The sequence below is a fragment of the Heloderma suspectum genome, chromosome 6 (genome assembly GCF_057233095.1).
Source record: "Heloderma suspectum isolate Gila_16-S chromosome 6, 16-S_ref, whole genome shotgun sequence".
NCBI lineage: Eukaryota > Metazoa > Chordata > Lepidosauria > Squamata > Helodermatidae > Heloderma > Heloderma suspectum.
Genome location: NC_139463.1, coordinates 110,864,212 through 110,877,670, shown reverse-complemented (window position 1 = coordinate 110,877,670; position 13,459 = coordinate 110,864,212). Strand labels below are relative to the sequence as shown.

General features: G+C 47.2%; 2 protein-coding genes across 4 annotated transcripts in view; both read left to right on the top strand.

Moving 5' to 3' along the window:
• Positions 1–363: 363 nt before the first annotated feature.
• Positions 364–9,880, top strand: LTB4R2 (leukotriene B4 receptor 2). 3 transcript variants are annotated; one of them, XM_084806196.1, is made up of 2 exons: positions 364–4,044; positions 6,403–9,880. In XM_084806196.1, the coding sequence occupies exons 1-2, from the start codon at positions 3,639–3,641 to the stop codon at positions 7,638–7,640; spliced, it is 1,644 nt and encodes a 547-aa protein (XP_084662322.1). In that variant the 5' UTR covers positions 364–3,638; the 3' UTR covers positions 7,641–9,880. The 3 variants fall into 3 exon arrangements, with proteins under 3 accessions (XP_084662322.1, XP_084662323.1, XP_084662324.1); XM_084806197.1 differs by having other exon boundaries at positions 364–1,521; positions 6,491–9,879; XM_084806198.1 differs by having other exon boundaries at positions 3,824–4,044; positions 6,491–9,878.
• LTB4R (leukotriene B4 receptor) overlaps positions 3,994–13,459 on the top strand; it is a 27,978-nt gene continuing 18,512 nt past the window's right edge. The window contains exon 1 of the mRNA XM_084806199.1: positions 3,994–4,044. The gene's annotated coding sequence lies outside the window, so the exon portion shown is untranslated. The remainder of the gene's footprint in view (positions 4,045–13,459) is intronic.

Below are 13,459 nucleotides of genomic sequence, written 5' to 3'. Positions count from 1 at the left end.
GATGATAGAGAAGAGATCCTGGCCTTCCTCTCCGTGACAACCTTTCAAGTACTTGAAGAGCACTATCATATCTCCCCTCAGTCTTCTCTTCTTGAGGCTAAACATGCCCAGTTCTTTCAGTCTCTCCTCATAGGGCTTTGTTTCCAGTCCCCTGATCATCTCTGTTGCCCTCCTCTGAACCCTCCAGTTTGTCTGCATCCATCTTAAAGTGTGGTGCCCCGAACTGGACACAGTACTCCAGATGAGGCCTCACCAGTGCTGAGTAGAGGGGAACTAGTACTTCCTGGGATTTGGAAGCTATGTTTCTATTAATGCAGCCCAAAAGAGCATTTGCCTTTTTTGCAGCCACATCACATTGTTTGCTCATATTCAGCCAACTGTCTATTGTCAATTGGTAAAGTCTTCCAGAAGGTGAGTGCTGCAACATTAATTGCTCTACAACAAGTGCTTCTGAAGTGAACCTGTTGCTGTTGCTTTTATTGTTTTTAATACTACAAATAAAACTGGAAAAACGTTTTCGGAGAGAAAAATCAAACCTTTAGCCCATGCTGTGGCCACTAGGGATGTATGAAAGTCACTTACCTTTTCGAAGGGTGACATTTGCAATGGGGGGGAGGCACTCCGTCCCTCCCCCCGAAATTCTCCCGGCCGGCTCCGCTCCGCAGCGACTCCGCGGAGCCGCCGGCCAGGGTCGCCTGCAGCTGGACATCCAGCCACTAGGCAGCCTGCACAGGGACGCAAATGGCAGCCACCATAGCCGCCGCCATTTGCGTCCCTGTATTTTGCCGTGATAGGCTACGTATATATTTACGTAGCCTATCACGGCAAAAACAAACAAACAGCGAACTCAAATGGCGGCGGCTACAGCGGCCGCCATTTGCGTTCCTTTTCTTTCACCGTGATAGGCTACGTAAATATTTACGTAGCCTCTCACGGCCTCCGCACGGATGCAAATGGCGTCCCTGTGTTAGCCGTGATAGGCTACGTAAGTATTTACGTAGCCTATCACGGCTATAATGAAGAAGTGAATGGCGGCCGCAGATGTGGCCGCCATTTGCAAAGCAGCGCAAATGGCAGCAGGTGGGTGCTCCGTTTCGCGTGGCTTTTGTGGGGGGGGGCAGGGGGCTTCATTCAGCCACGGATTTCAGGGGGCCGAATGCACTGGCATTTGGCCTCACTGAGATCCGTGGCGGAATTCTCTGACATCCCTAGTGGCCACCTCAGGCAGAAATTCAGCAGCTTTCTGACTCAGTGTGAGTTTTTTCTTGGCTGTTTATGTTTTCTCCATTACAGATAGGCACTCTTCATATGCTCACCTTCACTTATTTCTTTATATATCCCCAGACTTGGATGGAGAGTAAGAACGTAACAACATAAGAAGAGCCCTGCTGGATCAGGGCAATGGTCCATCTAGTGAGTCCAGCATTCTGTTCGGACAGTGGCCAGCCAGCTGCCGAGCAGGAAACTGCTAGCAGGACATGAGTGCAACAGCACCCTCCTGCCCATGTTCCCCAGCAACAGGTGTACATAAGCAGACTGCCTCTGATACTGGAGTGTACAGCTATCAGGACTAGTCATTTCTGAGCTGAAGCCCTGGCTCAAATTAAACTCTTTGGGGAGGGGGAACATCCAGAGCAGAAGGGGTGACTTCAAGGCTATCTCAAGGCCCCAGAATGTTTCTTCTTAGAAATCAGGCTCTCCGCAGTAGGCCAGGACGCTTTGCTTTTATTTTGCAAGCTAAGAAGAGGCATTTCCAGGCCAGGGGTGAGTAGAAGATAGATCAAGATCTATTTGTAGAAGTGTTGCAAAATGTTTGGCTCTGGACTTAATAGTCTGAAGGGCGGGAGGGGGGGGGGGCTTTAGACTGCTGTGTGTATTACTTCAGTTGTGAAGTGCACAAGGAACATGTCTATTTTTCCCCAACCACCATTTCATGCTTTACAACTGCTTCGGCATTCCTGACATGTTAGAACAACAACACCACACTATTTGCCAACCCTGATTTAAAAATAATAATACTCTGAACATGTGCAGTTTTGCATTTTAAACTCCCTTAAACCATAGCACCTTCATGACTACAGGAATTTAGTGGAGTTTTCTACTGCTGCCTTTGCCCCCCCCCCCCGCTGCCTTCTGGGTGATAGTTTGGGGGCCACTCAGGGCTATGGGGCCTTGAACTTTGGTCCCTAGCTGCACCACTGACTGGTGGTAGACCTCTGGCTGATTTCCAGTATGCCAGCCAAGTGGGGCTGCTGAAATCAAGAAAGCTGTGTTTGAGGGGCAGCGGGTGTAGCAGAACCTGGGCTCACAGGGACATCACACGGACACTTCTTTTTCGTTAGCAGGGATCTTGATACCTTCTGGCACCTCCTCAGACTTCCTGTTCTCATTCATTCATTATATTTCTATCCCACCCCATAGCTGAAACTCTCTGGGCAGCTGACAAAAATTAAAAACCATTAAAATGCATTATGTAAAGTATGAAGAACCATTCATGTAACAACATAAAACAGATAGCACACATGACAACAACATATATCTAAAACAATTTAAAACAATCAGCCAGAAACAATCCAGGACCTGATCAAAAAAATCTGTTACAGTTGTTGTTGTTGTTGTTCAGTCGTTCAGTCGTGTCCGACTCTTCGTGACCCCATGGACCATAGGACGCCAGGCCTTCCTGTCCTGCGCTCTCTCCCGGAGCGTGCTCAAGTCCATATTCATTGCATCAGTGATACTATCTAGCCATCTCATCCTCTGCCATCCCCTTCTCCTTTGGCCTTCAGTCTTTCCCAGCATCAGGGTCTTTTCCAGAGAGTTTTCTCTTTGCATTAGGTGGCCAAAATATTTGAGCTTCAGCTTCATTATCTGTCCTTCCAAAGAGCGCTCAGGGTTGATTTCCTTTAGGATGGACTGATTTGACCTCCTTGCAGTCCAAGGGACTCGTAAGAGTTTTCTCCAGCACCATAGTTCGAAAGCATCAGTTCTTCGGTGCTCAGCCTTCCTTATAGTCCAGCTGTCACAGCCCTACGTTACTACTGGGAAAACCATAGCTTTGATTAGATGGACCTTTGTCGGCAAGGTGATGTCTCTGCTTCTTACTATGCTGTCTAGGTTTGCCATAGACGCTGCCAAATGCCTGAGAGAAGAGGCAGTTTTAACATGGCACCGAAAAGATGACAATGTTGGCGCCAGGCAAGCCTCGTCGGGGAGATCATTCCATAAATGGGGGGCCACCACTGAGAAGGCCCCCTCCTTTGTTGCAGCCCTCCAAGCCTCCCTTGGAGGAGGCTCCCAGAGGAGGGCCTTGGATACAGAGCTTAGCTGCAATTCTCATAGTAACTGAGGGCAATGAATTTTCCCGGCAATAATATATTATTATTACATTATTATATAATATAGTTCTAAGGCAAGGTGTTTTGGGGTGGCTTGAAGTCTGCCAACCCTTGATGTAGGACTTTTGGTTGTTGTTGAACTGTTGTTACTGCCCACCAAAACTTAGCAAGATGACCCATTTACCCAATATGCCCTGCCTCAAGGGATGGATGGTGAGCTTTCCTCCTAGAATGCTTGGTGGGTTCTCATTATCAGCCCTCCACAGCCGGACTCTTGTGGTCTAGCCTTTTCCTTTGTAAGCAATGCAGATGGAGATTTCTGTGAATGAAAGGATGAGACAAGAAGAAAAAGATGACAGCTTTGCCCAAAGACAGAGAAGAAACACACATGCAAGCCATGGTCCTCCTGGCACTGAGATATTTGGGTGTGGTGTTCCTTCCTTCAGCAAGTCCCAACTTGGAAGTCGAGCCGAGAAGCCAGGGTGTGTGAGCAAAAGCCCGCCCTGTCTGCCACTCCCTGCCCTTACATTGCTCAACCTCATTCCAGCTTCCAGTCTGGACGTGCAGAGTAGCAGTAGTAGTAGTAATAGCCAGCAACCAAAGACTCTGCGAGAGGGAGATAATTTGCTTTCCAAGGACGGATATGAAGGGACAGAGTCAGCAAGAGCAGGAGAAATTTTCCCGAGCCTGAACCAGCCGAGTCTCCCATGTAAGTCATTTTGCTTTTGATCGGGATGGAAAAATCATAAGCAGAACTAGAAGGCCAGGTGTTTGCAATGGTCCCAGGTTGGAAGAGGGGAGGAATTTGAGGTGTGTAGAGAGTAAGGCAGACTGCAACCAGGTTGTGGGTCTGAAAATAGGAGATACCCACAGAAATGTATGAGACAGACCCTAGAAATATCAAGAAAAACTTATCCATCTTTCTTTCTTTCTTTCTTTCTTTCTTTCTCTTTCTTTCTTTCTTTCTTTCTTTCTTATGAAGTACACAAAACAATTGATTTGGCACTAATTGGTTTAATTTATATTATCGTCATCATTGCAAATTAAACAAATTTGTGCCAAATCATTTGTTTTGTGTTCCTTATTTGAAAAGAAAAGAAAAGAAAAGAAAAGAAAAGAAAAGAGAGTTCAACATTTCCACCATGGTGGAGAATCCCAGTGGCAAATTCCAAGCATTATTAGGCAAGACAGAGTTTGAAAGTTAATCTGCCAGTAGCATAATCCTCTTATACAACTCCATGGAATATTGTGTATAGTTCTGGTCAATCTATTTTAAAAAGGATATCACAGGACTTGGAAAGGTACAGAAAAGGGCAACTGAAATGAACAGATGAGAAGAGCATCTTCCATACAACAAAAGGCTACGACATGATGGGGCGTTTTGATTTAGAACAAGAAGACCTCTAGTGGGGAACATGAATGATCTTTATAAGAGTATGCATGTTGTGGAGAAAGTGCAGAGAGGTTTTTCTCCTTCTCCCATAACAGTAGGTAGTGGGGTCATCTAATGGAATTGACTGGCAGGAGAGATTCAGGAAAGACGGATGTTTGACATAATGACCCAGTTCATAAGACACAGCTGGCTCATCATAGATTACTTAACTCATGATGAGCCCAGGATGCCACCACTGCCATTTTGATTGCGCAACCTCTAAACGAGCTGTCATCCAAACCCACTCACGGTGGGTTATTTGAGCATTAAACAATCCTCACTTAACCAATGATTTGCAGTAGGGGTTAAGCAAGGACGGTTTGACCCCTGAATAACCTATGGTGACTGTGTTGGGATGACCCAGTCGGCCCAATTAGGGGTTGTACAATCAAAATGGTGGCTGCACGCACTCACCACACACCGCAACTCATCATGGGTAGAATAATCCGTGATGATCTGGCTATGTCGTGCGAAGCAGACCGATGCCTTCTTAATTAATGGAATTCAACTCCACTGGTGTGATGATAGCTTTAAAATGCGATGAGACAGACTCATGGAGTGACAAATCCATGGCTATTAGCCATGATGATTAAATGGAAATATTGTTCAGTGGCAATATGGCTTTGAACTTCAGTTATTGGGTGATAACAGTAAGGGAGGGCTATTGCCTCCATGCCCTGCTTGTAGACTTCCTAAAGACATCTGGTTGGCCTCTGTGGGAAACAGGATGCTGGACTACATGGACTTTCAATCTGACCCAGCTGCGCTTTCATGTTCCTATGTAGTGTAAGAAAGAGAATTAAGGATGGGGCTATACTGACAGGTGCTGGCTTGATTTCTCAATGGCTCCCATTAAGTTGTATGGGACAAAATAACTAATGTGCCTGACTAAGGCATAGTTGAAAAGGAAGGAAATGGAGCCAGGCAAAGGAATGGGTAGAAGGGAGGGGAATATGACAGGCCTTTTCTTCCACCATCCATCACCCCTCCCCTGCCTGTGAAATTTATTTATTTATTTAGATGAAGTGAATTCCCCTCACCCTTTCCATTCAATGATCTTCAGTCAAGGCAGCGGACAATAGACTGTAATAATACACACACACACACAAGTTCCATACTCAACACAACCCAGCAGCTCTTCGTCCTGTGGCCAATGAAATTTCACAGGAAGTTGCCTAGATAACCTTCCTCTCCTCCTCTTCCCTTGGCTGTGTCAAATTTCTGATCGCAAGCACCTTTGGAGACTGGGTTCTTTTGTCTTGTTGTTACCCTGCAACACTGATGTAGTAGTAGTAGTGATAGTACTAGTAATTAATAATAACAACAACAACAATAACAATAATGATAAATATGGACTGCCAATGTACATAGCACTTTATAGGATAACATATACAAACACAGGTCCCTGCCCCAGAGAGACGGCAGTATGGATTTCAACAGTGTGGGAGAAAACAAAGGGACAGAAAGAAGGGGAGATGCAAAGAGAACAAGAGATGAATATGATCACAATGCACTGGGTTGGACTGAGGCTTAGTCATACTTATAGGCCCATTGAAATCAATGAAATTGATTTCAGTAGAGCTATCCTAAGTATGACTAAGTCTCTATCTAACCCATTGTCGTTTTTTTTTCCAGTCACAGAACTGGGAGTATTGACCAAGGGGGTTAAGGTAGACATCAGTAACTTCCATCTCAAGGCTCTCCCCTTCCTCCTCCCTGACAGGGCGTCCCCAGCCCTTCTGCCTAACAACACCACCAACGAGTGCATCCACACTTCAGGAAACAGCACCCTCCTGACCTCCTCTACCTCCAGCGTCATTGGCATTGTCTTCCTACTCTTGGCTGCCATCATAGGGCTGCCCGGGAACCTCTTTGTCATCTGGAGTATCCTTTGGAAGATGAAGCCAAGCCACCGGTCAGTCACCTGCCTTCTGGTCCTTAATTTGGCAGTGGCTGATGGGGTTGTGCTGCTCCTCACTCCCTTCTTCATCCTCTTCCTCATCTTCAAGAACTGGGTGTTTGGCTTGGTGATTTGCAAAGGAGTGTACTACCTCTGCTGCATCAACATGTTTGCCAGCATCTTCATCATCACCCTCATGAGTGTGGACCGATGCCTCGCAGTCAACCAGCCCTACTTCTCCCAAGCCATCCGCAAGAAGAACTTGGTAGTCAAGATCCTGGCAGGGATCTGGTTGGCAGCCATCTTGTTGTCCATCCCGGCCTTCCTCTTCCGCCAGGTTGTAAAGGAGCCTTTGTGGGGGTATAAGATCTGTGAGCCCTGCCACCCCAGGCCAAGCTTGACCATCTTCCACTTCACCTTGGAAACAGTGGTGGCCTTTGTGATACCATTCACCATAATTGTCGGGTGTTATTCCGCCATTCTGATACGCCTCAGGGGAGTGAGGAGGAGGCAGGGAGCTCGGACCGAGAAGCTCATTGTTGCCATTGTGATCTGCTTTGCTGTCCTCTGGGTGCCCTACCATATTGTCAACATGCTCCAGGTGGCTTCAAACATGGCATCAGGGAGGACTGCTGAACGGCTGGGGCAGGCCTGGAAGAGCGGGCGAGCAGGTGCCACAGCCTTAGCATTCCTAAGCAGCAGCATCAACCCGGTGCTTTATGTCTTTGTTGCGGGGAACCTCATCAAGACATCCGGGGCCAACTTCATTGCTCAGTTCTTTGAGGGAGCCTCTGATGGTCTTGGCCGGAGGTCTCAGTCCCAGAAAAACCTGGCTAAAGACTTGGTTGCGGTGGCAGGAGCTGTGGTGAATATGGACCAACAGCCACTGGGAGGTTGTGATGGGGTTGGCAAGGGCACAGAGCATCGACTGGGTGATGGCACCAAAGAGCAACCTGGATACAGACACTCCTAGACTGAATCACTGCAAGTTTCAACAAGACAGTTTCTGCACTTAGGAGGAAGCTGAGTCAGTCTATCTATCTGAGGACTGCCTACACCAGGGGTGTTGAGCCTCTGTCAGCCTGAGTGCTGAATTCCATTTTTGCCCTTGGGGACTGCAATCCGCTGGTAGGTGGGGCAAAGACAAAAGGGGAGGGATCAACATAGCAAAAATACCAGCATATTTTAACTTAAAGCTTTTACTGCCAGTAAGCAAGCCTTAGGAGAGACATTGCACAAAAGCTGGAAGCCACCCAGGGCGGGTGGGCGGGCAGGTGAGGAAAAAGGGTTGAGGCTAAGAAAAGGGGAATGGCCACCTGTGGAACAACAGAGGGTTGGACGGGGCCCACAGGTGGGATAGATTTGGCCCACGTGCCTGAGGTTCAACACCCCTAGTCTGCAATGCTTGGCAGCGGCTCTCCAGAGTCTCAAGCAGACATCTTCCCCAGCCCACCAGGAGATGCTGAACAGCTGAAGACTGAACCTAGGACATTCTGTATGGAAAGCACAAACTCTTTCACTGAGCTACAGCCCATCCTTACCTGCCAGATCCTTCCACCTTTTCTGCTCTTCTCTTCACATGGAAATGTAGCTTCTTGAAAAAAAAAAAGCCCCGAGGACACATCTACACTACAAGGCTGCTAAATTACTTCCATGGCTATTTCCCGCCCCCGCCCAACCAGGCTCAATCTGAAACACAGTTCACCGAGCTTGGTCTAAAAACCTGTTTTCAAGGCCATAGCTCAGACTTGGCACTTGTGGAAACAATAATAATACTATAAAGAGGTGGCTTGGAGCATGTACAGAGTGCCCCCCTCCACATTAAAAACATTGCAGCTGAGGGGTTAGAGGTGGGCAGTCCCGGCCTCTCTCACTTCATATGCACACCCTCGCTATAAGAAACCTAGGTACTGCAGTATGAATGCAAGTGTGGGTGCAGGAGTCGATTCAATTTCTTAGCCATCTAAAAATAAATAACCCAACCCCAACGTTCCCACAAACTTTGGGAAATGTCATGACGGTTGGACTCATTTCAGTTTGTAATGTAGGAGAATAAAAGTGATCATCAAACAATTACAATTTAATGTGACATACACCCCCGCCCGGGTTTTCTGAGCCCCACCCCTCATCGAATTTGCTGCCGAAATCCAGTGACATGGCAGCCAAAAAGGGCTGAGTTTTCCAGTGTTTCCTTTAACCATTAAAAAAAAATAAAATAACTAGCTGCGGTTTGCTGGTGGCATGGTAGCAAAAGAGAGGAAAATCAGCAGCCGTAAATTTGGTGGCACAGTGGTGGTAGGGAGCACAGTGGGTCCCAGCGGGGAACTGGCCCCTGGGCTTAGTGCTTGCCCGCCCCTTAATTAAACAAACAAACAAAATGACCAGGTTTGGTTGGGTGAACTGATATTTCTAAAGCACTAAGGTAATTTATATTTTCTTTATCTGTGAAGTATACTCTCTCCCTCCTTCCCTCTCCCTATGTGTAAAGGATTGTACATGTTGTTCATATCCCTGCAGAGCACCCTTCCTCAACCTGGTGCTCTCCAGTCGTGCCAGACTACAACTCCCATAATCCGCCACCCAGCATAGCTGGCTGGGGGATTATGGGGGTTGCAGCCCAACACATCTGAAAGGCATCGGGTTGCGGCGGGCTGCTGTAGAATATTTCTAATCCTGTGTTTGATAAGCTAAAATGGACTCAGACTAGGGTGTGTTGAGGCGGAAAGGCCTCTGCAGATCGTGCAGGGCAGTCCTTCATTATCTGCCTGTAGCGATCATCTCCAGCAAAGTGCCCATTTTCGGAAGTAAGAGCAATGAGCCTGCTCTTGTTTTCCGAAAGCAGCAGGATCCAGTAAGCGGTCCCCCACACGTGGAATTCCTGTCCAGCCTGCGTGACATCCCTTCCACGTATCACAGAGGATTGCTGTGTGGCTGAAGGTCTGTAGTGCATCAATAAATATTTTCCATAGTTATTTGTGTTGGGCTGCTTGCAATAAACACCTTGCTTTTTATGAATTTTCGAGACATGTCCATTTGTTTTTGTTGCTGCTGTTAATGAAAAGACAGAGAAAACCGCAGATATCGTAAGCAAAGACTGGGAAAATTGGGAGGGGGTGGAATCAAAAGTTTGAAGCTATGATTATCTTTGGCAGATGTGCATCTGTGGTAAGGAGATTCTTACTAAAAGGGCAATAGATACATTCGTGGAAGATGTGTCTATCAGTGACTGTGAGCTTTAAAAAAAAAAAGCAACGATCAAGATTTATATCCCACACTTCTATTTTCAGTATCCGAAGCTCCTTACAATCAAGATTAAAACGCTAAATTAAGAAGAAAGATTAAATGATAATTTAATTATATTGAAATATAACTGGTAGTTCAAACCTCTAGATTCAGAGGCATTACATTTTGGAATACCAGATGCTGGGGACAAAGAACAAAGGGTCGTTGTTGTCTTTATGCCGTTCCTGTGGGCTTCCTAGGGGCATCTCATGGGCAACTGTAGGAAACAGGATGCTGGAATACATGGAACTTTGGTCGGATACAGGAAAGCATAAGGAAATGATTTATATCGAGCTGAGGGTGCTCTCAACTCTGGAGCTGACCCTGCCCATTCAGCTCCATCTGCACCCACTGTGCTGCCCCCCTGCCTTGCCCCCTTACCCGTTTCACGACAGCCCCCTCAGCTACTGTCATTTGAAGACTGCAAGGGAAGCGTGATTCAGCTAAAGCTGCTTATGTATTTCATTAAGGGTATTTCATTTCATTTCATTTCATTCATACCTCCCTGCCGCCCCATCAAATTAGAGGACTGAAACCTGAGTGCTGCCCAAACACTTGCTGGCAAGGCACTGTGCTACAATGTTCCCCAAGGTGGCCATTTTGCCTCCTTTACAGAGGACATTCCTCTGTCTGAAGGGCTGTCAGAGACAGTCCTTTAATCGAAGGCATCCTCTCTTTGAAAAGCTGTCCAAGTCTGAGTCCGGTTTAAAGATAAAGAAACGTTAAGAAGGCAGAGCAGAGGCCTCAAGATGGCCCATCAGCACTTCGCACCAGGACAGTAGGCTGGGCAGGTGGGCTCAGTAACCTGGCCACAATCTTCTCCGCTATGGTGAGATTAACATACTGCATTTCTATTTCATTATAGGAATTGCTTCCAACTTTGCGTCTCTTGTGTATAACTTAGCATCTGAAAAGTTCATGAAAATGTGTGTCCTCTTTTTGGTTCATGTGATTCTGCTTTTTTGATGAGCACACACACACACACACACACACACCCCTCACCTACACTGTTCCTCCAAGGTCCTGCTTTTATCACCATTCCATCAAGTCCTCCCTTTTAACATGTGTATTTGGGTAATCCATTTATTATGCCAACTCCGAGGTCACAGCAAATGTGCAAGCTGTCGAGATCTCCAGGGGGCCATCTTCATGGTTGCTTTAGTGGGGAGTGGGAGCACTTTGAGGTCGTTCACATCATATGACGTCGTCTCCAATCTGCAGCCGTCCCACAGCTTCTGTCCTGAAAAGCCACATTTTTGGAAACTCCTTTTACTCCATTTTTTTAAAGTGGCTCCCAAGCAGTCCCTTTGCTGTGTGTCCTGTCCCACCTCCACCACCACCCCGCATTAAATCCTGGATGTGCCTCTGTGACATGGCTGTGAACAGGCAGTGACATGGTCAAAGGGTGGGGCCGCCCTCCCCCCCCCCACACTTCCCTTTTTCCCATTTGCAGTAGGGGCTTTTGGAGCCTTCCTTTTCCACTTCCCGCTGTAACCTCTTCATCCATTCACAACAAAACGGTCTGCCTTTCTGGAGTAATCTACAAGCCAGGGAGGGAGCAAATAAGCGAGAGGCAGTGGGGATGGTGGGGTTAGGGAGCAAAGTAGCAGCTCAGCTTTCTGCTGTTTCTCATTCATAATTCGGGTGGGGCAGGAGGAAGACACCGTCCCCCCCTCCTCCTACAGGAGGGCGGCAAGTCCAATTGAGGTAAATCGCCATTCTGATGGGGAGGAATATTGCTGTGGCGCTTTTATGCATGAGCAAGGCAGGCTAGCTAGTCCCACTGAGGTAAGTCGCCATTCTGATGGGGAGGAATATCGCTGTGGCGCTTTTATGCATGAGCAAGGCAGGCTAGCTAGTCCCACTGAGGTAAGTCGCCATTCTGATGGGGAGGAATATCGCTGTGGCACTTTTATGCATGAGCAAGGCAGGCTAGTTAGTCCCATTGAAGTAAGTCGCCATTCTGATGGGGAGGAATATCACTGTGGCGCTTTTATGCATGAGCAAGGCAAGCTAGCTAGTCCCATTGAGGTAAGTCGCCATTCTGATGGGGAGGAATATCGCTGTGGCGCTTTTATGCATGAGCAAGGCAGGCTAGCTAGTCCCATTGAAGTAAGTCGCCATTCTGATGGGGAGGAATGTCGTTGTGGCGCTTTTATGCATGAGCAAGGCAAGCTAGCTAGTCCCATTGAGGTAAGTCGCCATTCTGATGGGGAGGAATATCGCTGTGGCGCTTTTATGCATGAGCAAGGCAGGCTAGCTAGTCCCATTGAGGTAAAGCGCCATTCTGATGGGGAGGAATATCGCTGTGGCGCTTTTATGCATGAGCAAGGCAGGCTAGCTAGTCCCATTGAGGTAAGTCGCCATTCTGATGGGGAGGAATATCGCTGTGGCGCTTTTATGCATGAGCAAGGCAGGCTAGCTAGTCCCATTGAGGTAAGTCGCCATTCTGATGGGGAGGAATATCGCTGTGGCGCTTTTATGCATGAGCAAGGCAGGCTAGCTAGTCCCATTGAGGTAAGTCGCCATTCTGATGGGGAGGCATAGCAATTTGATGAATGGGCAAGGCAGGCTAATTACAGAATTGGTATTACTTGCTCTCTCTGATTCAAAAGAGCAGGAGGAACTAGGGATGGGAAATAAGCCTCTCTCATTAGCTGAGCAGCACTTCCCAGGTTGATGACATTCAGCACTCCTCCCAGACTCCACCCACACAACCCCAAAGTTTCAGACCCTGTGTGACTGGAAAAGTGTTGTTTTGGTGCTGTATACTCTGCTTTTCTTGCTTTGTGCATCCCTGATGGACCAAAAGCCAATTTCATGAAAACCTGGATAATGCCCCGACATGCTTCTCATTCCGTTATGTAGATCCAACCCAGATCACCTGGTAAAATGTTGCAAAACACAGGTTGACAGGGGAAAGGCTGGCAATGTTGAAGTCATGCAGTCTTCATGGGCACAGACTGAATTGGGGAGGGGTGGGGATGCAGACATTAAAATTAAGCTCTACCCGATGATGACATGGGTTCAGGTTGCATTTTTCCCCCTCCTATATCCCCCTCCCATGCATCTGCTTTTAGAAGAGCTCCGCAAATCTCAAAAGCTTGCACATTGGTTGTGATCTTTGAGTTGGCCGAATTAATAAAGGAATTCCCCTAATATGGATTTTGGATTTTTTCCCTGTATGGCCGACACTTCTATCTTTGCATTTCGTGCCCCTTTCAACAAGGTCTGCAGATGCTCAAATCACTGATGTGTGATTCTTTATAGGCTTATTGCCAGATGAATGTGCAAAATCGATTGTGCCGTCACTGCTGTTAATCAGTTCCAACACACACAGACACACATTTGTCAGCCACAAATAGCATGCAGACACTCACCTAAATGGTGGCAAAGGCAGCCACCATAGAAGAGAACTTCAAAAAGAAAAGTAGCATTGAGATAAGGTCCAGGAAAGGGTGAAGGCACTACTAGCCATTAGCAGCAGAAGTAGTGAAATGGCTTATTTGG

Excerpts from the sequence above, each read along its gene's own strand:
- LTB4R2 (XM_084806196.1), top strand. The coding sequence starts at position 3,639 with ATGCAGATGGAGATTTCTGTGAATGAAAGGATGAGACAAGAAGAAAAA. Across the intron at positions 4,045-6,402 it reads GAACCAGCCGAGTCTCCCAT|TCACAGAACTGGGAGTATTG; the intron begins GTAAGTCATTTT and ends TTTTTTTTCCAG.